Consider the following 27333-nt stretch of genomic DNA (forward strand, 5'->3'; position numbering starts at 1 on the left):
CACATTTTACAAATGTCCCGTCTATACATCAAAACAATATTTTCCCAGCCAGCTGCTTTCATGGCCTCCAGGCAGGACTTACGATGGACATGAGCGTGAGGATATAGTGCTGGAGGTTGCTGCCATGGTGCTCCACCATCTTGCTGTCCGCCACCAGCATGACCTCAACGAAGCGTGGGTAGGAGAGGAAGCGCTTTGACCTCCGGTGGGGTCCCGAGTCGCCGCTGCTGTCGTTTGACGCTCGACTGGCCACCCTGCCGGCGGGGCTCTCCGCCCGGGTCAGGGCGCCGCCGAGCAGCCCGGAGCTCAGCCTCTCCAGGTCGTTGAGGATGGCGCTCCCCAGGACGGGTGGGGACAGGCCGGGGGCCCCGGTCACCCCGGCCCCTGGGCGCCTGGGCCTGTGCCTCTTGTGTCTGTGTTTGTGACCTATGGGACGAAGGGAGAGGAACGTGGAGAACATAAGAACCAAACACACGCATTGATTGACACTGAACTGATGAAAGGACTGTGGGTGCATCTTGCAGTCGGACAAGCTGAATGCAGAGAGGATGTACATCGAAGAAGTTCATGAAGTGTGCATGAGGTGAGCACAAGAACTGATTTATTTATATGTTGCTACACTGTCTCCCCCCGCAACCCATTTTTTATAGTCTCAGAAAGAATGGGCTGATGGATGAATGCTGCCTGGAGTTTCTTGCTCAGAAGAGGGAAGCGAGAGGGTCAGAGAGTTCATGCTAGGTAGACCTGGCAACCAGCCATAAAAATGGAATGAAAAGTGTGTTAAACCGCAAGCAGGCAAGCCCGGGTCACGGCACATGCAACCGACAACAATGGAGAGGTCTGGATGCAATCACAATACGCTACCGAGGACAATCAACATTTATTCATTCACTGATACAAAACAACAGGGCTAAGATAGATCTGCAGACACAGAGCACCCACCCTCAACGGCTGCATCCACAAAGAAAACCACACTTGTTCTAAGTTCAACTGTCACAACAAAGGGGCTTTGTCTCATTTTTCATATCCTTCACATCTTGATAAATCAACTTTGATATTTCCACCAATTGAATGTCAACTCAGGTCATGATGCCACAAAACATGTACAGTATATGTAGGGTCTTTACACAAAGCTCAAAACACACTGACAAAAGCCGCAGAAACAGATCATACACATGAACATATCCCCTATTTATTTTCTTTAGTTTAGATGGCTGACTTTTGTTTGAAGTCGGCATAACTTTTGCTTTGATCGTCTTTACACCGGGTCCATTTCCGACTTTCTTATCAAACAGTAGGGGAAGTACAAACGTCAACAGGAAGCAGGAGCAGTAAACTGAGATGGGAAGATACAAGACTCCCTTTCCAATTGACTTTTCCTGTGTTTCGGGCAGAAGAAAGCTGAATGCTACAGCTTGCTCTGTGACCTTTGAGGTGCTTTTTTTGATCCTTGCATTGAGTTTTAACAAAAAAGAATTCAATATGCATGTGTATCTTGAAAAATAATGTTTGTAACACGACAAACTTAATCACCTAACTGAAATGGTTTTATATTATATTTTACCAAAATGAATGAAATTGAAACCAACTGAATCTGTTGAAAAATAACCAAGCTTGAACCAAGCTGTAAATGATTCTGTTGAATCATTTACAGGTAATTTTGTCTAAGAATCTACAACGGCATGGCAGCTCAACTTAACACACATTTACCCAAGAACTTCAAGACCTTTCCGGTGTCCATTCACAACTCAAGCCTGCACTGGGTTTGCCCCTCTCTAACAATCACTGTACCATCTCATCTACTACATTGCATAATGAGTTCCTGCAGTGATCACATGGAGGACATGAGCGGTGATGCACTAGCAGCGGCAGCTACGTCTGCTTACGTCTGTGGGAACTCTGATGACGAGGCCAGATAATGACGGGCGGCGTTTAGCACTAAATTACCATGGACAGCCAGCAGAACACACGTGCACAAAATCGCATGAGACGTCGGTTGAGCACAGTCAAGAAGGTCTTGGTTCACTGGATAACTAAATAGAGACGTCTGTATAGCAGCCTGAATTACCAGGCTGTGTGAGAGGTCAAATATGGTTAAATACCTATCAAACCAAGTACAATCATAGAACATTTGCGTAGCAGTAAATGTATGTGAGCGTTTTCATGTGGTTGTGCGTGTGTGTACACAGTTGTGTCTCTTTTTGGTGTGTATGTGTTTGTGTGTGTGTAAATATGTGGCTGCATGCATATATGGGGCTGAGTATGTTTCTGTACATTGTGTCTGTTTCTGTGTGTGCGTGCATGTATGTGAGGCTGTGTGTGTGTGTGTGTTTGCGTGAGAATGTGTGTGTGTCTGCATGTGTTTGTAAGTGTCTCTACTTGGTGTGTGTCTGTGTGTGTGTTTACGTGTGTGTTTGTGTGAGTGTGTCTGCGTGTGTGCATGTGTTTGTTTGTGCACGTGCGTGTGTCTATGTGTGTGTGTGTGTGCCACACAACATGAGTTCCACCCTTCAGCACCCCGTTAACAACAGCACGCAGTACCTGAGGTGTCACAGGCCGGCTCCTCTCCCTCCCTCTTCTCCTTGGGAGCGCTCTTCCTGTACACAATGTGAGGTTTCATGTGTTCTTCCTCATAGTGCTCTCCTTCGTAGCTGTGGAGGGGTTCCACAAAGTACTCCCCTTCCAGAGACGTGAATGTGCCCAGCTGGGTGGATACAGGGACAGAGCAATATGAGGTTTGTTAATGTATGTTTTCCCACAGGTTTGTATGTGCATGACGATGCCTGAATTCTTTCTTGCTGTGTTGTGCAAGTACAAATGAACCGTGCTTTAATAATTTAAAGGACAACAATATGTGTGCAATGTGTGGATTTGCAGAGCGCAGCCAGGGTTAAAAAAGGTGATGTCTATCTAGAAAGCTGTTACAATTGTATTTTCTTGGCAGACTCAATGGAAGGCCTGTTACATTTCAGACACAGTTTGTGCAACTCACTAACTTGGAGGTCAAAGACAGGCCTGTACAGGGTAAGTGTCGACTAAGCAAATGTATTTGTTTTCATGATTTAGTGCAGGAGATTTAGTTGAAGACCTTATGGCAACCGTACAAGGAAACTAGTGACAAACTTGTGTTTACAATGATACAAACTAGTAAGAGGCCAACACTTTAATATACATATTAATAATGGAAGTAATCTGTAAGCTTACATTGTGCTATAGAGAGTTTATGTAACCTATAGCACAAGTCAATAAATAAATAATGATAAAATGTATCATTATAAAGAGGCCATAAAATTTAAATCATCGATTTTCATGCAAATGTAATTAGTGTAGCTTCTGTCTCAAAACTACTTTTTTTTTTAAATAAAGTGCAATTATTCATATTTAATATATTTGTTTATGTAACCTGTAAGCTGCCCATATGGATTGCTGTTTCTATTCAACATCGGTGTCACATCACGTCGGGCGTGCGTAGAGACGTCACCGGCGACTACCGGAGGAAATTGATTTAATACGAACTAGGCAATAGGGCTGGACTTTACTACGCCGCATGAAAGGTTTCCCCCTGACAATATGACTATGCAGTTCTGATTTGAATGCATATAAAAATAACTAGACCTTAATCAATGTCACGATAAAAAAAATAGTTTGTTTGCACATTTTTAGAGCTAAAAGGGACTCAATGTCGAACTAAAAAGGCTGTGGCGGGAGTTAAACATTATTCACACTCAGAATCACCGCGTGTGGTGGTGAATAACCCCAACTCACCAGTCCGGAGCAAAGACTGATGACCGCGGCGTGTTCTGCGTGAGCGTTCACATGTCCTTTATAGAAACAGTGGTTCAACTCGGTGTCCTCCTCATCCACTTCCCCCTCTCCTCCTCCACCCCAGAAATCCGTTATGTTGCTCCCTCCTCTCGGTACTCCAAGAACGGTCACGGTGTACATCGGTGCGATAAATCCAGACTCCAGCGTGAGGTTCAGGTGATAGTCCTGCCCGAACGCAGATATCCTGTAGTGGATGTTGGACGAGGCCCATTGGTCCGTGGTGTTGCTGGCGTCCCGGTCCAAACTACGCCGCTTCCTCTTGAAGTGCACACTCGTCGGGAACTGGCCGCCTGCTTCATTCACTCTCACCGGGGTAATAATCTCATACGCGCGGAGCTCCTCTGATGCCACTGGAAGAAAGTTAGAACGATAATAAAAAAAAAGTTTTCACCGTAACGTGGGCGTAATGTAAAATAGTTTGATTCTACAACAAGAGATGTCTAAGTAGTATTTGGTACCTGTAGCCTACACACAAAAGCATTATAGCCTATGTGTAAAAAAAAAAAAAAAAATGCAAAAGTCAATCTTTGACATTCATTCTAAGAAATGTCAATATGTTTGCGTATTTTTTAATTTTACGTTACCAAGAATCGTCACAAATCATATGCTTGGTTGACCGTAAACATTCATTCATTCAGAATCAGTTGTAGGCTATACTGTTATACTGAACGCATCACTTCTAAAACAACCCGTTGCGTTTAAAAAAGGGAGCAGCCTGACTTACCTCTGCTTGTATTCACATGCAATATCTCCGTGGTTGCCACCGTATTCAGTAAATCAGCGACCAGTAGAAACCCTAGCCCCCCGAAGAGCACATGCATGATTATCCACATTGTGGAGAGCGGCAGGCTGAATACCGTGCTCCGCTCACTCCAGCGTGTTCCCTCGCTCAAGCGCCTACAGTCTGGGTGCCACATCCAATACCGTTATCCGCAAGTCTTGTTTCTGGCCGGTAAACTGGCGGGACCAGGACGTGAACGTTTTGCGGAATCCCTGGACAACATTGCATACTGCAAAGAGGAGTGGGGTTTGCTCAGACAGTCAACTGGTGGTGGTGGTGGGCTCTGCGGCTGCCACAAGGCTCGAGCTCTCCCGAGCAAGGGGCGGGCTCAACGAGACAAGTGCTAGTGGTGGAGTGAGGGAGCCTGCCCTGTTAGCCTACATAATATACAGAAAGAAAAAAGAAAAAAAGAGAGTAAGAGGGTCTTGTGTTGTGAACGAGGCAATTCAGAAGGGTTGTCTCTGTGTGCTGGAGCCGCTGGGGGTCCCTGAAAGATGCGTTGGAGGTGTCAAATAGCGACGTCATATAACACGAGTCAAGTCTTTAGTTGTCACTGAGGAGGGCATTGTTCACAAGAAATACTGATGGCTTTATGGGCTACAGGATTTGGGGTAAAACAATGGTATAGCCACAAATATGTTTGTGCCATTGTATGGTCAAAGATCAAAGAGAGAGAGTAAGTCTGTCACCCCTCAGACCTCTAAAACACTGCTAAATAATGTCAATGTAATAAATATCCCCTCTTGTAGTAGCCTGATTACGACCTTACTTGCCCTCTGAGTGAAGTACAACATAGAAAATTACTTTAAAATCCTTATTACACAGTGCTCAAAAAACATCCTGATGTTTGGACATAGCATCAGCTATGAATGCATTCCTCCAGGTGATTTAATTAAAAGCACAACTACACCATTGTGTCAAACACAATGTAATGCATGTCACGCATAGCAGACAAGACACATACTTAAAAGACAGGAACAGCACTGTAAACAACACCCTTATAAACAGAAACAAATACAAAACCTCTTTCTACAACTGACTTCTCTGTGAATAACACCCAATAAATTGAACCATATTGCACATTAAAAGAATATATCTCGCCCATGGGGCCTGTTGTGTACTCAAGCTGTTCTGGTGGAGCACCACCACCACTCATGGACCACATCCCTGCAGGCCTCTGAATGGTTCTCTTGGTGATGCCCATGCAGAGCTTATGTGCTAATAAATGTTAGCAGGTGGCACATGCCTTCGGAGCTCATTCGCAGCCGGAGTCATCAACCCACACATGTGCACACACACAAATACACGTGCACACACACGCGCGCACACTCACACGCACACACACAAACACACGGCTGTAATGAATGCAAACTTACTACAGGTGCAAATCAAAAGACCCAGCGTCATAGGAAGGGTCTCAGATGACGGTCATGGGAATCTCCCAGCTCTAGGGAGGGTCCGAGGCCTTGATTTAATAAGTAATGCTGTGTTTCCCATTTAGGACACAGAAACGTCCAGAGCATCCTGCACTCATGCTGAGGGGTTCAAATATTTCCTAGAGAAGAAAAGGTAAGCCTAAAAAAATTTGTTGCTTGTATATTGAGAATTAGGAAAAGGACAGATAGCAGTAACTAACAAATGTTTGGTGAAACAACCAATACTGATACAGAAGCTCAGCTTCAGTCTGAAAGTCCCAGGGTTTTATCGGCCATCTGTCCTCTATCAATGGATCTAGCAGCAGCAGCGGTGGCTGTCATAGCCAAGAGATGTTGACAGTAAATAGTCAACATCATAGACCAGCAATGACTACCTGGCGGCTGTCCACCAGTGTGCGACGTACTCATCTCCATTCCATGTGGATCTCTTATCTCTATTCCATGAATATTATATTCTATGTTTTAGCCACTGGGTGCTGCTTCCCCTACCAGCTTCAACCCTCGCCCCCTGAGTAGCTCGTATGTGCTTCATTCGTATACATTATGTACATGATGGGGGAGGGATGCACTCCCTCCTCCTGATTCTACATAAAAGATAAATAAACCATACAAAATAAAGTTTATAAAAGTACATGTTACAATCACAAACACAGTGCTTTTTTTATTGAGACATTTGCCCTTGCAGAATGATAGTTCACAAATCAGGAACCCCTTTAAATACCCCTTTAAATCCTTTCATTTGCAATTCGTCCCTTTCCGAGAACTCACCATAAACTCTTTTTACAGCACAGGGGTCAGAGGTCAAACCAGCCAGGAGAAAGCTGCCTTTAGGCAGCACTCTTGAAATGAGAAGCAACAGCAACTTAGAGCACACCAATCACATACCCAGACTTCAGCAAAGGTTAAAAACAACACAAATCAAGATCATTGTCATATGGAGTTTTAGTTTATTATTATTTAGAAAGAAACACACAATAGTGCCCACAAGTGACCATATTTGGCCGAGGCTCAAAAAAGTTTTTCCACACAAAACCGCTCCACAGCCTCCGTCTCCAATGCTTCTTATCACTAAATGAATTCCCCTCATTGATTCCTCAATGAGTCAATATCTTGTCTTACCCTTTGTGTGTGTGTGTGTGTGTGTGTGTGTGTGTGTGTGTGTGTGTGTGTGTGTGTGTGTGTGTGTGTGTGTGTGTGTGTGTGTGTGTGTGTGTGTGTGTGTGTGTGTGTGTGAGAGAGAGGGTCTATGAGTTCACTTGGTTGTCTAGACTCTAGGGGAACCAAGTGTACCACGTAAACAAGGCTTCACACAAGTGTACCAAGTAAACAAGACTTCACACAGTCTACAGTAAAGTCGGCAACTTTACTGTAGACTGATGGTTCACGACTGGTCTAGCCTCAGCACTAACATGTGTCATGAGTCAAGACCAGTGGTTCACAACTGGACTAGCCTCATGACTAACTTGTGTTATGAGTAATTAGTTCACTATTACCACTCTGCTACCTCTCAAATAGGCCTCGATATACCCACCAGTTGGGAATCATTGAGACCTCACCTCTTCTCGATAGCGGCCTCTGTGGTCATCAGTGGTAAAGCCCTGTGGGAATAAGTGCCGCACGTTTAATTGCAGCACTCACAAAATTGGTACATAGCCAAACCCTGACTGCAACTAAATTACCTTTAGTTACTGACAGATTCAAGCACTGATAAAAAAAAATAATGTTAATTTCTACAATAATTGATCATTTAGTTTAAATTTGATTTAGATTCCTTGCAGTTTACCGTGGAATGCAATTTGCATGCATGCGAGTGCGTGAGTTAGTGAGTGAGTGAATGAGTGAGTCTGTGTGTGTGTGTGTGAGTGTGTGTTTGTGCATGTGCATGGGGTGGTATTAGTCTTAATATTATACCTCTAGCATTTTAAACACTCACATAGAGCTTCACTTAACATGTTACTGCTCGCCTCAGTCAGTCATAACAGAGACAACACTCCAATGGCCCATTCAGACCTTCAAACAGACAGTCTCATGACCTTCCCAAGGCCATCACGTATGCACACCTCAGTCACAACAAGTCCACAGTGACGCAGCGGCACACACTGCAGCAAACGAGGCCGCAGAGACAAGCTTGGTCCTCCTCAGTGCAGCAGGGGGGCCCTCTGAGAGCAGGTCACTGGGAGAACACCACAGAGGGACCGGGGAAAGCGGCCGCTACACGGCCAAAGCAGCCCAGCAGCTGTCGGGGTGTCCCTGCAGAACCCCAACGCATCTCAGATTCCACCGCTCCTCTGGTGCAATGGTCAACAATTATCCTCTATTATTTTCTATCATCCCTCCCCCCATTTGGACCTCGGATTGGGAAGAGAGAGGGAGAGAAAAAGAGAGAGAGCGAGTGAGGGAGAGAGAGAGAGAGAGAGAGAGAGAGAGAGAGAGAGAGAGAGAGAGAGAGAGAGAGAGAGAGAGAGAAACAGAGAGAGAGCGAGTGAGGGAGAGAGAGAGAGAGAGAGAGAGATGGGGTGAGGGTTGAGAGAGAAAGAAAGAGGGAGAGAGTAGTGAGGGGTGACGGGCATCATCACATCATCACAAGGAACTGTGGTAACATGATACCAGCCGTGACATAATGTGGGTCCCACAGAGAGGGGGGACCCCCTTAAAAGTTCTGCTTCCACAAAACCACTCAGCGCTTCCACGAATTCTCTGTGTGTTTACAGTGCACCGAGTCAAGCCACTTCCCATTTCTCCTCGGGGTCTTTGGAAAAGGGGAATGCATGGGCCTACTTTTAATAACGGCATTGTTTAGAGTGCACCTCAAGAGGCTTGTTGATCACGGGAGCATGGTGTGTGTGAGTGTGCATGTGTGTGTGTGTGTGTGTGTGTGTGTGTGTGTGTGTGTGTGTGTGTGTGTGTGTGTGTGTGTGTGTGTGTGTGTGTGTGTGTGTGTGTGTGTGTGTGTGTGTGTGTGTGTGCAGGCGGGGTCAGTGAAGTTGTTGCAGAGTTGGACATAGGGCTGACTTGAAAATACTGTAGATACAAGGCCTATCTTCTCTCTGTGGTGAGTTTTGAGCTGCTGCTGCTGCAGGATCACCCACCTAGCCCTCCCACTCTCTGTTGGCCCAAACGCTTGAGGAAAGGACCATATGCTGACCTGAACACTCTCATCAGCCTCAGGGGAAAGAGAGTACGGTGTTGGGGAATGGGAGGGATATATCGTGACACCCCTGGACCGTCTGGTGCGAGAGAATGAAGGGACGAAGGGGAGATATGAGAACCTGCCCGAGGTTATCGGTGTTCCTTCTTTGAAAACAGCTTTTATTTAACATTCCTCGCTCTCCCGTGTCTGGGTGTCAAGAGGAGAGAAGCGCAGCTGATTCCATTGATTTTGTTGTGGGTCTGGTTTCTGGACATTTCTCTGATCTAATACCAAATGGGCGAGTAGTATTAGAGACCATTATTTAAGCCAAAAAATAATTTGACCAAACAGCATTGCTTATGATCGATTATCATTCCTGGATACAGCTGCATGTACACGTCACGTGAGAAAATGTATTAACATGAAACATCCGTCCTCAACACAGCTTTATTATGTTCAGTGGTTATCAACTGTGGTCTTGTTCTTTTCTGCATTGTGGAGTAAGCAGTGAGTGATCGTCCGATGTTAACAGTTTGGACCGGTTGGCTGGTGAAGGACAGCAGAATCACGCCATTTCCTTTGGTCTCATAAAACTTGTGGCTTGCTTCTGCTTAAGCTCTGCCCTCCCCTTGTCATATTAGATATAGTTTAGCCTCAGGGTTCAGAGACTACACTGTGGCTGTCAAGCCCACAGAATAAAGTGGCCTGGTTCCTGCTGTCAGAACTGGTGGTTTAAAGGGCCGGCCATTGGCCAGTAGGAGCCAGTAGGCTCAATATAGATGACAGATGAACACAGCAGCAGTGTAAAACTTGGAGCGCAGCAGGATAAAGGAAGGAAGGGGCTTCACTGCAATCACAGCCCATGCTCCCCAAAGAAAATGGAGGTTAGAAACAGAAAACACAAGGAATAATGTTTGGATTAATGCATAATTTATGAAACAATTGTAGGATAGGTTTCAAACAGGGAAACATCTCACTTATATAAGTAAACCTTGATTGCAGTGAGTGGATAGATGAATACTGAATGCAAAGAACAACAACACCATTCCCTTCAAAATCTTTAACATTGGAAGAAGTACCATTTTTACATTGACTAGATCTGATAAAGGTCAAGATAGCAACTTGTTATTTAGGCTGCCTCACCAACATCAATACAGTGAGTTACTTTGGTCATAAGAGCTGTTCAACACGTCAATAAAATTGCTTCATCTCAATTCTATCAATAAATATTGAAAAATACCTGTTTACCAAACACAAGACTTTGTTGATGGACAATGTATTTATTTGTATTATTTAACAATTTAGTAACTTCTGGTATTTATGACAATGAGAGCGATGTTCAATAGCAGATAAGCTCATTGTGATTGCTAAATGGGCTTATCTAAGCATCAGGGGAGAAGGACTGAATCATATATTTAGCTGGAAGTCATCCAGCTCTTGTAACTCTCAGGGGCATATTGCCTTTGGGGAAGCTTATGTTTTGGCTTTCGGAATGATGACGGCTTCAGAGTAACAGGAAGTATCGTATGTCAGACGTCTTCAAATGAAATTCCCAGAACATTTGGCTGATAGAATTGGGCCGAGGTAGCGTGTGAAGCATCGTGAAGAAGCAGTTATCGGACTCTTACGGGAGCAGTTTTCGGTGAAAAAAAGGGATGGCTTAACAACACAATGTATGTATTCTGTTTTGATGCAATTATCTGATCCTTGTATCAAGTGCCATTAAGGTGAAGCGCACAGGTGATTGTCATTAAGACAAAAAATGTTACTTTTCATAATCACCTCATCATGCAACACTCATTATGAGACAGTTTTTGTCATCCTGTAAAATAGTTGGATCATAATTCTATAAGGTTCATGTCAAGTTCACCAAATGGCCATGTGAACACTTGACCACACTGACATGACCCTGGCTTTCTCCTCATTCTGAACCATTCTCTACTATGCAGCTCATCTGTAAACCAAGCAGTTTGGGAAATGTCCAGGGTCTGTAAGTGATATCACTGGGGCTTTCATGCTAGCTTACAACATTAGCTTTGCGACCCAGGGGACAAGGGCTTGGAAACCAGAAGAGTCTCTCTCTCTCTCTCTCTCTCTCTCTCTCTCTCTCTCTCTCTCTCTCTCTCTCTCTCTCTCTCTCTCTCTCTCTCTCTCTCTCTCTCTCTCTCTCTCTCTCTCTCTCTCTCTCTCTCTCTCTCTCTCTCTCTCTCTAACATTACTCAGTCCGATGTTTAGTTTCAATGCCGTTAAAGTGTGTTATTGCAGGGGTCACACCTTAATGCTGTGTTCTCTCTTACTTAAAGCCCTGGGCCCGGATTTGTTTGACAGGGTCATTCATATTATATGTGTTGCATTCTTTCACGGTTTTGGGTCAGTGTCATAATGATTTTTAGGATTGGATTGTAGATCATAGATTATTATTTTGTTTTTGTAGTTAAATGTGAGCATGCCAGAGAGAACATTTGGTCCCTGCTGTAAATAATATACTAAATCATAACCAGACATTTTACTATGGGTTTTCTAATTCACACCTGATGTTAATTCTGGATAGCTTTGGTTGGGTTTGCCCAGGTAAAGGTGAATCTAAATGTACAGTGAAGGAGAGAGGGAGGGATCCCTTTGGGCTTGTGGTTTCCTGTAATGAGGTATTGCTCAGTTGTGGACATGCCCAGCGGACCGTCGTGAGGCCAGGGTGAAGTGGCTTCATGCACCGTGCCTCCCCACCACAACACAAAGTACTCATTCATGGATGTCACCGTTACATGGATCTGACCATAGGGCATGCTTTTGACCAAACCATTTCAATGATTTCTCTCAAGAAAATAAAAGATTCTCCCTGGTGTCTTGTGGTGTCTCTTGGCCACCGGTATTACCATACAGAAGAGAGGTGGGGACGTAAAGACAGTGGGTTCAAGATAAGGCCATATACTTAACGCAACGAAAAACTGCAGCGGCTGATTAAAGAACAGTAAGGAATGTAGGAGAAACAAAAAGACACCGTCTGGTACTTTTTTGGGAAACCCAATATCAGCAACCTCATGCAGACTTCTTTGAACCCCAGGACAGTGGCCAATCAGGACCCCCCCTTATGTTCTTTGAAGATAAAGAGTGCTTTCTCACAGGTTTCCACACCTAGGTGAGAGGTAGCCTGGATATAGCCTACCCTTGCTGCGTGCGATTTCATTTTGCGATGCTAGGCAGCCTGGATTCCATGGATCCGATTTTCGCCTGAGATAGGGAACCAATCACAGAACGGGGAGGAACGGCAAGATGATGACGACGTCTATGCGACACACCGTGTAGTTTACGGATCCAAAATGGCAGCAGACGCGTAACCTTTCGATGCAGCCTTAGATAGTGTTCTAAGTAGTTTAGAACGCACGTTAATTTCGCTGTTAAACTCGTTACTTAAGAAGGATGTCTTTGTCCTGCTACCAACAGGCTTTGATTGGCTATGAGCTACGTACAGACTCATGATAGACATTCGTAGCGGCCAATAAACGGCTCTGGGCAATCGTAAACCACGCCTCAAATACGAGAAAATGAATGTGTGGTTCCCAGACCAGATAAGCAGTGAAAATGGAAATGTCAGCTGAACATTTTTTTGGCATGTATAATTGATTATGTGTGCTTAAGTTATATTTGAGACATAAATCCATTGAAAAGTCCTGGCCATAGAAAAAACATATTTCCTATTAGCATATGCCCTCTGCTTCCATTAACCATACAGATGGAGCAACATCCTTCTGGTTAATAAAAAATATCCCTTAGCTCCTCTACATAAATCAGCGAGGAATTAATAAGGAAATAGGCACAAAAATGCCTGACCCTGCAGTATTCTGCTAAGAAGGCTGTATTTCTACCTAAGAGTGCAGGCTTTTATAAAATTTGTGTTGTTTCCAAATCGATTACTCCGTGGTGCACTAACATTGATCCACACCATCCGGGTCCTTTCAGTACACTTATTTTCGCCCCGATCTTAATGGAACGCCCTACGCACTCAAACTAAGCATAGTGAGCACAGATAGTATGGATATTGGAAAACAGCATAGGTTTGTCTTTAGCTAGGTTTGGCCCTTTACCTAGGTTTGTACTTCTGGCTAGGTTTGGACCTCCATAGCAAAGTTTGGGCCTCTAGCTAGGTTTGGACCACTGGCTAGGTTTGGGCCTTTAGCTAAGTTTGGCCTTAATGCTTAAACAACAAGGACTCCAGCTCCCACAGAGAAGAGGAGTGAGGTTAGGTACAAAACAAGTCTTGTTCCCTTGATTCTAGGAGCCACTCCCTCCGCAGCTCTGTTAAACAAATAGTTGGCAAAGCGTGAGAAGCCCCAAGAGTATTTTATTAGTAGGGGGTAAATTGAATGTTCTTCTTTGATAGAGCTCTCCCATATAACTATATGTATAGAAAAATAATGGCTTTTGGAAGACGGTTTTTGGTCTAGGACCCACATCTTCAACTAGTTTCAATCGTGCATCAAAAGAGCTCTGGAGGATAGACTAACCTTGATGGAGAGTTTTTTCTCAGCGTCTCTCACAAGGAAACATAGACTAAATCACACTTGAACATGTAAATAATTGTATATTCTATGTATATGATGGCTAGTGGTCCTAATACCCAATGTGACTGCATATAAGTCAAACACTCATCATTCCAAAAAAGACGCAATTATTTAAAGCACACACAACAGAATGACCATACTATCCCAGACCTCACTGTTGTTCATAAACTCCAAAACGAACCAAAAACAAAACATGCATAGAGAGCTTGGGTCTGGTGCCTGTTATGAAAGTTTACCTTCTCATTTTCTTATTATTTATGTTAAAAAAATATTAAAACCACAGGAAAACAAAAATCAGATGTCATCAGAGGACTGCCTGCCCATCCAACAACATAACATTGCTACGGCTTTCCCAAAAATCCCAGCACTGATAAAATAAGATACAAAATAGACTTAAATTATGTTTCAATGGAATGGCGAAACTATCAATGAGCATTTGCCTGAGCAGAAGTAGACATTTATTGCACCGATAGTGAAGAAACAAAATCCTTTAAGCTGCCCTAGGGAAAAGTGCACTCTGGTCCCTACAGTCATGTTAAAACACCAAAACCCCAATTCATATTCACTCAACAAAAGGCCCTTGTCAATTAAATTAGTCTCAAGTTCAGAATTAAAAAAGAGAGGACTTCACAAGAGTTCAGAGGCGGTCTGCGCACCTTTAACCTTCTCTGAGCTCCACTCCACTCCAAGGATCAGCAAGCCCCTACGAGCACAGGCAATGCAAACGAACAACAGATGAAACCAATTACATAATTTCCCCTTTATATTGGCTTGGAGCCTTTAAATCGACAATTCTCTGGGTCTTCTTCCCTATCGGATCAGCCATCCACTATTTGCCCTTCCCTTGGGGGTTGTGGGGAGGTGTTTATGGACTGCCCCTTGATCCACCCCCTAGCCCCTTCCACCACCAACCCCACTCCCGCAAAGAAGGTTATCAATCTCTTTCAATGCGCATTCCTTTTTGTATTCAAAGTTTCAGATCTTCAAAGCATCCATGGGTCAGGTCAGCTATATCTCCCCATCAACTGAACACACAGTTCAGAAATCTGAACTGTTCATTGAAATTCTTCCATTTCCCAGTGTGACTCTTCGTGTTTCCCACCTAGACGTACCTCACGTTGAGAGAGTCCTTGTGGAAACACTTCGACCAGCGTCTAATGGAAGAAGAAAGGCTCACAGTTATGCTCTGTATGCCAGCACTAATGCCGCTGCTGATGTACGAATGGCTGTTTCAGATGTTCATACAAGTGTTCTTCTGCAGATTTGTTTTCCCACATGACAAACGCAGCCGCTCTGGTTAGCCCACCCCCCGCCCCCCATATGTTTCCTAAATGAAGACGCAGGCCCATGTGCCACCATATGTTTTCATTCAGTCACTGCTGGAACCATTTCAAGGTGGTGACACACAGGGCATCACATACAGCCCCACCAGCAGATAACTCTTCTTTGCACCACAAGTTGGTTGGTTTTTAAGCCAGTACTTAGGTCATCATCATTTTGGAAACATTTCTTATTTGAAATGGCTTAATGTGTCTAATCCAATTCCCATTCTTTTGTGTGACAAGGATGAGAAAAACATGAAACATTTCTTTAACAGCCTATGGTCTCTTGTCTGTCTGGCAAATCATGGAATCATGCTAATGTTTTGCACCATAGACTAGTATCTGCATACTTGTGCCAACATTGGTCCTTTCATGGGCAACTAAAAGCAAAGTGACATCAGCCGGATTCTTTAAACCTCATGCATCAAGTTGAAATAAAACATACAACTGACGTAAAATAAAAACGTAGCTCATCCCATCTCCATCGTTCATTGCGTAGAGCCCAGGCAGTCAGAAGGCTATACCTTCTCTGTCTGGATGTAATAAACCAGCAGAAATCAACTAAACTGAAAACATGACGCATCTGTTTTAGATGAGTCGTCTGTCTACTGCTACATTCGTTACCATTCCTATTTACATCACAGAAATGATTGTTCCAGAATTTGACCAATATTATTCTCTTGCTATTCTTTTGACATCGATTTTAAATTCAACTGACAAATAAATGAAAGAACAAAAGAAATGAAGAAGGGCAAAGCACAAGAGGGAAACATTTTTGTGGCCATCTCTCTCTTTCTCTCTCTCTCTCTCTCTCTCTCTCTCTCTCTCTCTCTCTCTCTCTCTCTCTCTCTCTCTCTCTCTCTCTCTCTCTCTCTCTCTCTCCCTCTCTGCCCACCCCTGCGGTCCAGGGTGAGCCGTCCGCCTGGCAGAGCCTCTTCCAGGGCGTCTAATCAGTGTTTACAGGAGAATCCGCTTGACCCCGGTGCGGGTGGGATGGGGTGTCCCAGTGGGAGAGGTGCACTGGCACCCTCCCATCCTGCTGGCTCAATGGCACTCAAACGGGAGATTGCATCTTCAAACAGCGGCCAACTATCATAGTACTACGCAGCCAACCCTCACTCAGAGCCCGCTGAACTCTACATCCACCAGCCCTCCCACTGCCAACCACAGACACCCGGCCCTACCTACCCCACCCTCATGCTCGTTTCTTTTGGCAGAAGAAACGACACCGCCGGTGAGTATATGGTTTCCAGCTCAGGTCACATACGGGATGTTTCATCCGAGGGGAATCCAGATGTGTGCCACGGAGAAATCTGGGAGGAAGCGCCGTGCATCTCTGTCGCTTAGGATTGTTTTCTTTGTGCATCGACGAAATGTGCACAATCTGTATGATGTTGAAGCCATGTATGGATGCATATGGATGCATGTATTTATTTATTATGGCAACCCCATTGAGTGGATGAGCTTGTGGAAAAAAATAACAGTTCAGCAGATGGCAATTGAACATTTTCTTCAATAACTTGAACATTGGTACCCCTCAAGGACAGAAAATAAAAGAATGCCCTTCATGACGTCACGTCTGATCTGTAGATCATACTACAGATCAGACTGTAGTATGATACATAGTACGATCCATGTAAGGTTACATCACAGCATGGTTAAATAGTTTATACTGATTGGAAAAATAACCTTTCAACTGTGTACATTATTGTACCTCTGCCCTTCAACTGTTCCGAATCAATGTGCAACAAATCCAGAATTAAAAAAATCCTCAAATTGGTCTATCGACCAGATATTTTCCTTTAAACGTAAAACAACACAGGAGAAAATCTAAATTTAGCCTAAAAGGTTGCTAACTTTTGTTACCTTATAGATGACAGTAACTGTTATCTGATTATTTTTGTTGTCTGTGTTATAAGCAGAATCAAGCGATTTTCTTATTTTATCTCTGGATTGAACATCAAGCGAATGCAGGGACAATGGTACAGACCCCCCAAGGCTATGGTTAGGGACCCTTTGGACAGCGAAAGGCCCCCACGGCAGCGTTGGGGCCCCTGGATGCAGCAGCACAGGGCCCTGCCGAGGAGCAGCGTGGCGTGAGTTCTCCGGCGCCAGGTGTTTTTTTTTCCAGAGCGCTCTGAACGGAATGGACCGCAGACGGAGAAGTCACAGGTGCAGAGGAGCTCAGCCACATGGGATAGCATGCACTGATGTGTAATGGCAACACGGAACACGCGGGCGAAGGATACACACATGGTTCTCCCCTCCCTGTGGAGGGAGCGTGCACATGGAAGACTCCCCCAGACACACACAGCTGAAGTTGAACCTACACTCAAGTGCACACAGATGCCGGCATACTGCAAATAAACCACTGCGTGAAACCAGTGGTTTCTTCTCTTGAAGGTTTGGATGAGGGCCTTCTAAAAATCCACAAGGAGTCAATGAATACTTATACAAAATGAGACAAAGCATAGCATGCAGTGTAAAACTGAGTACAAAATATTCCTACATATTCTTTGGAATGCCTTTGTTGCTATCTCAAGCACCAATTAACTTTTAGGAATTTTGTGTGCATGTGGTTATGATGAATAGGAAAAGATTGAGTTGTTGTTAAACTCGCACGACACAGACACATGATTTATTTATTTGTCTTTTGAGACGTTCCAGTTCTACACATGCTGAACGATAACAGATAGCGACAATTTTTAATACAAACAATTTAGTGTTACTGATGAAAAAGCGATGTCGGACAGAGGGAGTGGTAGAAGAAAAACACAAACCACTGCCGTGTAAAGCCTATCTCTACCTCGTGAGAGAAACAATTATCTTGAATAGATCCTCATTTAAAACAGGTGTAAAGGAATCAACAACCCATAGGAGTGCTTGCCTCGGTACCCTGCTTACATTTACATGCATCTCCCGCTTCTCTTAACCTATTCACTGACTACAAGTTGATTCATAAAGATGCGTGACCGGTATTCCTATCGTCTCCCTCCTCACACTCTTAAACACCATCAATACACAGCTCTACCCAGAGGTTGTAAAAATGCCCCCAAATCCAACAAACAAATCATAAGTTGCAACAAATCATAAGTTCAAACTGTATTCAAAGTGTGTTTACAACTCCTTTGTGACTTGTAGAACATGGCGATTGCACTGCCGGGGAAAGGTGGTTGGAGTCCCACTGGGGCCACATGCCTGGGCAACTGCATGCACACTATTTGGGTTTCATACGTCGCTTTATATAAAAAAGTATCCAGCCCATGGCATGCATGATATAACATTGTCTTATACGAGCGCACAGTAGTGTGTGGGAGGAGACAGGACAGATGACGGTGATTGATACCGTATCACCATCACTTTGTCCTGCAAACGACACACAAGAGACGAGCACTGGAGTTAAACATCAGCAGTTCCCAGGGTGGCCGTGCGATTTGACTTCCTCAGCGCCCAGAGCCAACCGCTGGCATCCTGCTCCTACAGGAAGTTGATTGCCAGCAAGAGAGAGGAACCATCTGCTGTTGCTAATTGGATGGGTTTGTACGTGGAGAAGTTTGTACAATCAGCTCCAGGAAAAGGGATCTTATTTAGTTTATTGCTGACTGCGGCTGCAACCAATAGAATCGTTAATGTCAGATAGTGGTGCAGAAGGCATGCAAGTGGCTTCTATCAAGAAACTTTACAGTGCTGCTAATGAGCCAATTGGATGTGAGCCATTCTTCATATGAATCAATCAATTTAATTTCAATGAACTCAAAGTCTTTCTCGGACTTTTTGGTAGTATTTAAAGTATTTCGAAGAGTAATTACATGGTAATTATGTGCAGCATTTGAGTGTGAGACTGAGACATGGTTCTGAATCTATTGTCTAACTTGGGAGTTGTGGTAACCACCGACTTGCGTGCACTTCCACACCACACACATGGAAACAGAGAAGATAAATGAAAGGAAGCGGTCTCAAGAGTACGCTCACACACATGCAACCGAACTCACGTGTGCGTCTTTGTTTTTATATGCATACACATATACATATTGACATTGACGAGTCTCCCTCGTGCTAGAATATCAAAGGAGGCAGGAAGTCTAAGAAGGGCAGCGATACAAATGCATTCCGGGGATGTGCTCCCTGTACCGAAGCTTTTACTGGGCTATGTGGTTTCCTGTCAAAGCATTTTTCAGTGTGTTGTGGACTGTACATAAATAGGCTAAATAGTGTTTTTGCTTGTTTGAAATATGGCGGTTTAGTCTGCATGTTTTCTAAGCCTCTCGAGTTAAACAGCCTCACAACCAGGTGTGTGATCACTTCCCCGTCATCCCATCCTTTTTAGGTTATCGTCCACAGGCACTCCACTATGATCTTCTCATGGTGTTTGCCGTCAACAACAACACACCTTTTATGTATTAGTGTAGATTTGCCAGTGATACAATCTGACCTTCTAGTGTAATCTGGCCAGCTGCTAGTCCTCTTTGTATCACAGCCAAGTAGTTCAAAACTATTTTGATTTGGGATGAAGGACTCCAATTGAATAGCGAAGTAGAGTCCGTTGTACACAAATGACCTTATAGTCTGGTACCAATAACACTCTCCTCGTCAAGTGGTCTCACATACTCCTGAAGTCCCCAGTATCAAACAACAGGAGATGTTTACCATTTGTTCTGGTCGACTTGGTTAGGTTGTGTTTACAGCCTTGACACGAGTGTGGAGATGGCGATTCACCATTATCAAAGCCTCCGCCAGCACTCCAATGTCCAGATGTTGCTCTGCCATGAAGGATCCCACAGAAAAAAATCATGTCAAAACAAGCTACGGCCTCCTCAGATCCCCGACTTGATGATCATATTTCGGAAAATATGCATTTCTGTTAAATTTCTTATTTTGAATGCTAAATCTCCACATTCAAACAAGGCTGTTACTACAAAATGAAAGGCCTTTGAATCGTTTTTTTGAGAGTCAGCACTTTTTTCTTCTCCTGTTTCTTTGGTGGTGGAAGGGTTGTTTGTGCCAACAACTTGTCATCGTGGGTAAACAAATCTTGAGGAAGGAGCCCGGCACATCCCTCTCTATTTTTAGGCCAGCTGCACCTTGTTTTGTAATTAAGACATTTTTTAATTAGGCACATCCCTTCATGAGGGCTGCAACCTAACCACAGTGGTGGCTCTTCCTGGGAGAGCCAAGCAAGGCCACCACACACACACACACACACACACACACACACACACACACACACACACACACACACACACACACACACACACACACACACACACACACACACAAAACGGTCAAGAGAACGGCACAGAATTAGTTTGAGGTTGACAATTCTTCTGTTCTCTGCCTTTTTCCCCCCCAGTAGTTATCCCCTGTTTTAGTAATCAAGTTTATTTCTCCAGTTCTGCTGGTGGGCCATGTGAATAAACATAGCTGCACAAAGCGGGAAAAGGAAAAAGTCCCAGGCGTTGGAGTTCAATATGGGTTATGTAAGGAGTGATTATCAAGGTTCTCAACTGAATGCACGGATGTATCCCTGAGTAATGACACGGCGACTGGCGGCTGTTTTCTCCTGAGGATGTTGCTAATTCTTCCTTCCTGGCCATGCTCCGAAGCGGTTGCATTGTGTTGTGTTGTCAGGGTTCGGATTCTTACCGTAATAGGTGGGGTACCGGGGGCACACGTCCCTCACTGTGGTACAAGGACAGACCTGGAGCCTGTTCCCAAGGCTGAAAAGCATTCACAGAATAAAAACAGACATTGTATGTTCTTCGGCCACATTTAGAGCGCACAAATTGTGTTTTTGCCCTGTGGTTGGGCCCAACTCAGAGGGTAAACCGTACCCATTGGGTCACATTTGATATCACAAAGATATTCATTTGTGAAGGAACCATTCACAAACGCTCCCTTTCGGTAGGGTCCTGAACAGCGCTCTCCCCTGCTCCATCCATTGGGTTTCCATCAAGTTAAAAGAAAAGAAAGAATGCTAGGTGCCTCGTTAGCTATATGAGTTGCAGCTGTGCCAAAAGACAACGAGGCATGTTTTTAAAGAACAAAAACAAAAATGTAAAAACCCAAGTGGTCAGGTTGCAGGCCGTGGTGACTACAATGATGCCTACAGGGTCCATGCGAAGATGATACACATGGTCCTCATAGGCCACCACACTGCCTGAAGAATGGATACATATTGATCGTATTACTTATTATTATTTTGTCGACGTAGCTCAAGTAAAGCATGCAAATGAATGTCCATGTTGATTCTCTACACTCCACACACAACAGGGACATCGTCATAATAATACTGTTGTAGAACAAAACCTTGATAGGGGTATATTTGATACGCTTTGTGACTCCAACCAGATCAGAGTGAAAAGCTGTGGAGAAGTAACTGCAGACAACTTGTCAGAAAAATAACAGCATAACAAGAGGGGGAGAATGAGATCTTCCTGAAGAACGAGACTAGTTTGACTAATGAGACTAAGGGAGAGAGAAACATAGAAGGGAGGACGGGTTAGGTGTGTGGGTGCGTGTGGTGTGTGTGAGTGAGTGAGCGTGTGCATGTGTGTGTGTGTATGTGTGTGTGTGTGTGTGTGTGTGTGTGTGTGTGTGTGTGTGTGTGTGTGTGTGTGTGTGTGTGTGTGTGTGTGTGTGTGTCTGTGTGTCTGTGTGTGTGTGTGTCATTGTGCATTAGTGAGAGAGAGAGGGAGAGATCAACGTGGGAGCACCTTTATTTACAGCTCCGCTGTGGGGATGTGGGATGAGCTCAGAAAACAGCTGCCTGCGGTGACATGGATTAGAGCGATCACACACATACACATACACACACACACACACACGCACGCACAGACACAAACACACACACAGACATGCACGCAAACATAAACCCAACAACTGAATTGCAAAGCAGAAGAAACGCAGGAAATCAGCATCAAAGTCTTGTAAACGCAGCAGGGAGCTAAAGTCGCAACCATGGCCCCTTAGCCAGCCGCAGACAACACACACACACACACACACACACACACACACACACACACACACACACGCACACACACACACACACACACACACACGCACACACACACACACACACACACACACACACACACACGCACACACACACACACACACACACACACACACACGCACACACACACGCACTCACTCACACACACACACACACACACACACACACACACACACACACATACACAAACACGTATACAAACACACAGCTTGGGGCCACATACACAAACAAACCAGGGCTTGTTCTGCTGAGTCTGTGAAATGAGCGGTGTGGGTTAGGAGGTGAAAGAGGAGGAGGAGAGGATGGGGGGAGGACGAGGAGAAAGCCTGTTAGTGTTAGTCAGCTGTACACTCCCCCCCCCCTCCCACACACACCTCCCTCTAGACAGAGTGACTGAGAGTGATAATAGTGGTGGGCTGACCGCTCAGGTGTAACAGTGCATCATGAGCAGGAGGGGGGGGGGTGGGGGCATGGGGGTCTGGGGGTGGTGTAGTGTTGGTGATGGGGGTGTGTCGCCTAGGCAGCCAACAATGCTCATTGTGGTGCTGAGGTGAGAAGGTGGTATAGAGAGGCTTTGCTGGCTGTTGTCTGCTTTTGTCCTTCATTCAGATGACACACAACAGACGGCCGCAGGGAGAAGGGAGCAAAGACGATAGTTGAAGCAGAAACAATGCGACGAGATGTAACACATCAACACATTGTTTTGTAATCCTTAGAAAAGAAAAATGGCATGGCAAGACAAGTCAATTTGAAGCCTCGGTCTTGGAAAAATCCCTCCAGTTTTTACAACTTGATGGGTCATGGGGGGCAGATCCGGCAGCAGTCAGGAGCAGACGATGGTGATAACTCAGGCCTGTTCAAACCTTATCACCAGACTGTGATTCACAATAAGCCTTGTTTATCCGCAGCCTCCCCCCTCCCCACCACCACCACCACCACTACCACCACCATCCCAGGCACCACAGAGAGATGCTAATCTCTCTTTATTTAAGTTATGGTCCCTGGACCTAGGACACACAGGGCTATTGGCTGGACACCGTCTCTCAACGTGCGTATCAGTAGCTGAGCGGCGTTGGGATGTGCTTAACTTAACCTTTGGACTGATATCGGCACAGAAACTGTGGGAGATGTAGCGGGATGTTTAGACAAGATGCTATGAACACAAACACGGGAATCTTTCTATCTAGCGGCTAGGGTAAACCTGCGGTATGTTGCAGGCAGAATCCATCTAAAAGAAGGAGTGCTCAAACAGAGCAAACCCACAACCAGAACAAATGGACAATTACACGGCCCAGTGCAGACTCCCAGAACGTCCCACCTAATGACTACTTGCAGGTAGACCTGACAAACAGCCCTAAAGAATTATGCCCCCCCCACACCCCTAACCTCCACTGCACTGCACTGAAGATGAAAGACAATCCCCTGCTCCCCCTGGTTTGAGGGGGCGGTGGGGAACCTGCTGATGTGGCCACCAGGACCAGAGTGGTGGATGAAAGACCTGACTAATGGACACAGCTCTGTAGGCCGATAAGGAAACCAGACAGACTGCATGATGAGAAGTCAGAAACCTGGTCTGTAAATGGCTCAGCAGCCGACGGGGCGGGACAAGGGGTGGAGGCCACCGAGAGAGGGAGAGAGAGAGAGAGAGAGAGAGAGAGAGAGAGAGAGAGAGAGAGTGAGAGAGAGAGAGAGAGAGAGAGAGAGAGAGAGAGAGAGAGAGAGAGAGATGGTGAGAGCGAGAGAGAGAGAGAGAGAGAGAGAGAGAGAGAGAGAGAGAGAGAGAGAGAGAGAGAGAGAGAGATGGTGTGAGAGAGAGAGAGGGAGAGGGAGAGAGAGAGAGAGAGATCCCAGGAGGGGACTAGAGGAGGCCTGACCCAATCCCTGTAGGAGACAGACAAGAACTGATGAAAGACGCTAAGATGCTCAGTTAGATTTAAATTCCTCCGTTAATGTATGTTTGAATCAATGGAAGACCTTGCAGACAGACATAAGCCAGCTCAGCCGTTTCTTTTGAGCGATTGGTGTAAGTGTTAGTGTGGTCTCACACAAACTATCATCCGAGGAGCAGAGCCAAGGTGCAAGGAAACGGTATGTCATTACTACCAAGCTGCATTGTAGCAGGCCCATTCAATTATATACAAGTTACTTTCAACGACATAACTTTGTATTAATATTTGATCAAAAACTAAAAAAATGATAACCATGCTATAGTGACAGAGAAAAGAGAATCCCAGTAATGGACAGATTACCAGAACAAGAGGATGTCTGGTACATAGGGGACATAAGTTGGTAAAGAGTAAGAAACAGGAGACCTCTGACTTGGTCATCTTCCTACTCGTGCCTCCACATCCCTAAACCACAGCCCGTCACCTTGTATCTGTCTGTTGCTTCTGTGTTCAATCTCTCAAAGCCTTCACTTGACCCTCTGATACAGACACACACATACACACACACACACACACACAACCACACTCACACACACACACACACACACACACACACACACACACACACACACACACACACACACACACACACACACACACACACACACACACACACACACACACACACACATACACACAAATAACCCCCCACGCTGTGGCTTAGTTCGACCTCGAGATTTGAGAAAGTGAGCATCCAGAGAATGCACCTAAATCATCAACAATGTCTAACTGACCATCTAATGATCCAGCAAATAAAGGAGGGGGAATAGGGAGAGGACTTCCTGCCTGTTTCAATCTCATGCCCTCCTCTGTGTGTGTATATTTGTGTGTGTGTGTGTGTGTGTGTGTGTGTGTGTGTGTGTGTGTGTGTGTGTGTGTGTGTGTGTGTGTGTGTGTGTGTGTGTGTGTGTGTGTGTGTGTGTGTGTGTGTGTGTGTGTGTGTGTGTGTTTGTGCAGGTGCAGGGAGATCATGCACACTCTGGTCGGATGCGGAGACATCTCTGCTGGTGTGAAGGACAGAACAAACAGGGAGTTGGAGGATTTTGGGAGAAGGAGTTAGACAGAAATACGAGCAGGGGACTGATTGGAGGGATCAGAGACCATAGTGGAAAAAATAAATACGAACGGCGATCAGATTGAGGAGCCAGCCGCAGCTGGATTAGTGGAGATCATCGAGGAAGGGTCAAACATCTGCACATCTTAGCTGTATGTCTCTTAAAGGGTACTTTAACAACATAATCACTATTTTGGGGTTGAAAACTGAACCGTTTGAGTCTCAAAAAGCCTTGAACATCTCTGTTGTTTGTTACAAAAATGTCTAAAGTCGTGAAACCGGGAAAATTCACAATAAAATAGTCTGCTACTTCAAGATAAAAATGCTTTTCTTTTTTTGTCTTATATTGGCTGCCCACCCTAGCTTAAGCGAGTGTGACGTGGGTTTGCACAATGTTTGGACACGCCCCTTGCCCTTGTTCCCATGGAACCAAATGTATCAGTTTTTTGCCAAAACCCTTTTAAATGTCACGACTGCTTTGAGGGATTTTGAGGCGAAAGTCACCCTGCTTGAAAGAGGCATACATACGATTTAAATTTCCATTGTTAATGTTCCTGTATTGATCGTGACCACCCAACTTGAGGTCCTTGGGTTCTACAACCCAACCACTTATCCACCATAACAACACTGCCAGTTGCACACACTCAAGTGCCTCTAAAGAACATCATTCATCCAACAGGACCCCCACCGCCCGAAGGGGTGCATAGAATCCATTGAGTTCAAAGGTCATCTAATCATCATCCCCATAACATATACATATCAGTGTACTGTGTGTGTGTGTGTGTGTGTGTGTGTGTGTGTGCGTGTTTGCGTGCGTGTGTGTGTGTCTGACAAGCATACTGTGGGTGTGTCATCCAAGGTCAAGACCCTTGTGCTGATAACAGGCCCTGATACGCCCCTACCCCCCTCCCCTCCCCTCCCAACCCCTGCCAGCATGAACACATTTAACATCAACCAGGCAAGGTCACTACCAGGGGTCAGAGAGCGACATGTCCCAATCCAGGATGTCCTGTGGATCATGTCTGCACCAGGGGCCGTTATGCACTTTAGAGAGGATCAGCTCGGAGTTAACACGAGGTGGTCAAGAGAAGGAGGAGGAGGACATCATGGTTAACCTGGTCTTCATCATCAGCCTCCTGGAACAGGCTGAGGTCAATCAGACTGATGTGGGGGTATCGAGCCGGGACGGGACATGTTCAATGTAGTTTAATTGCACATTAAATACTTTATGAGGTATTTTCTAGCGTCTGGTTTACATTTGAGGTCAGCAAACCTTTATATTATTGCCTTTTTTATTTTGTATTTTGTTATCTTTCCTTTATTACTATTTTTTTTTTTTTTCTGTGATTTTTTTGTGATGCAATAATTTCCCCCCTAGTACCTATGTATGTATGTATGTATGTATGTATGTATGTATGTATGTATGTATGTATGTATGTATGTATGTATGAGAGTCTGAGAGCCTGCACCGAGCAGAGCGTCAGCATCTATCTATCTATCTATCTATCTATCTATCTATCTATCTATCTATCTATCTATCTATCTATCTATCTATCTATCTATCTACCTACCTACCTACCTACCTACCTACCTACCTACCTACCTACCTATCTATCTATCTATCTATCTATCTATCTATCTATCTATCTATCTATCTATCTATCTATCTATCTATCTATCTATCTATCTATATCTATCTATCTATCTATCTATCTATCTATCTATCTATCTATCTATCTATCTATCTATCTATCTATCTTATAATGATATGTGTGCATTATGATAAATTTGACTAATCAAGGGATCAAATGCTCCAGATATAATAGGGAATCCTATGGGTTCCTATGGGTAACCAGTTTTTCCTTCCCTCTCAGAGTTCTTCTGTACCAAGAAGTGTCCCCTGCGTATATTGGCTATGGTATTCCCAGGCTCAGAGCAATAATCATCTAACTGAGAAGAGCAACACGGTAACAACAACTTACGGTGACGGCAACACAGCCCCGAACGGTATGCCTTATGTCAGCGGTGCGTACCTTCACCAAGGGCCTGTGTCATCACAACAAGCAGGACTGTGTGTCCGGATCATCCCTGAGGAGGGCTCGCGTCACTGTGCCGGAGAGTCTGAGAGCCTGCACCGAGCAGAGCGTCAGCAAGGACAAGTATGGGCGGGAATACGGCCGATGACGCTTCTTACCAAAAAAAAAGAAACGTAGAAAAATGTAAACATCTCTAAAGACCAGAGTTGTTCGCCTAGCCGACTCTGGGGAG

At 44.8% G+C, this 27333-nt stretch overlaps 1 protein-coding gene across 1 annotated transcript in view; it reads right to left on the bottom strand.

Annotated features, from left to right (window-relative positions):
* adamts9 (ADAM metallopeptidase with thrombospondin type 1 motif, 9) overlaps positions 1-4947 on the bottom strand; it is a 51225-nt gene extending 46278 nt beyond the window's left edge. Inside the window, exons 1-4 of the mRNA XM_056605614.1 lie at positions 4550-4947; positions 3766-4175; positions 2542-2704; positions 83-426 (exon numbers count right to left, since the gene is read on the bottom strand). Coding sequence (XP_056461589.1) covers positions 83-426; positions 2542-2704; positions 3766-4175; positions 4550-4742 — 1110 coding nt within the window. The 5' untranslated portion in view covers positions 4743-4947. The remainder of the gene's footprint in view (positions 1-82; positions 427-2541; positions 2705-3765; positions 4176-4549) is intronic.
* Positions 4948-27333: the final 22386 nt, after the last annotated feature.

This window comes from Gadus chalcogrammus, chromosome 13 (genome assembly GCF_026213295.1).
Source record: "Gadus chalcogrammus isolate NIFS_2021 chromosome 13, NIFS_Gcha_1.0, whole genome shotgun sequence".
Classification (NCBI taxonomy): Eukaryota; Metazoa; Chordata; class Actinopteri; order Gadiformes; family Gadidae; genus Gadus; species Gadus chalcogrammus.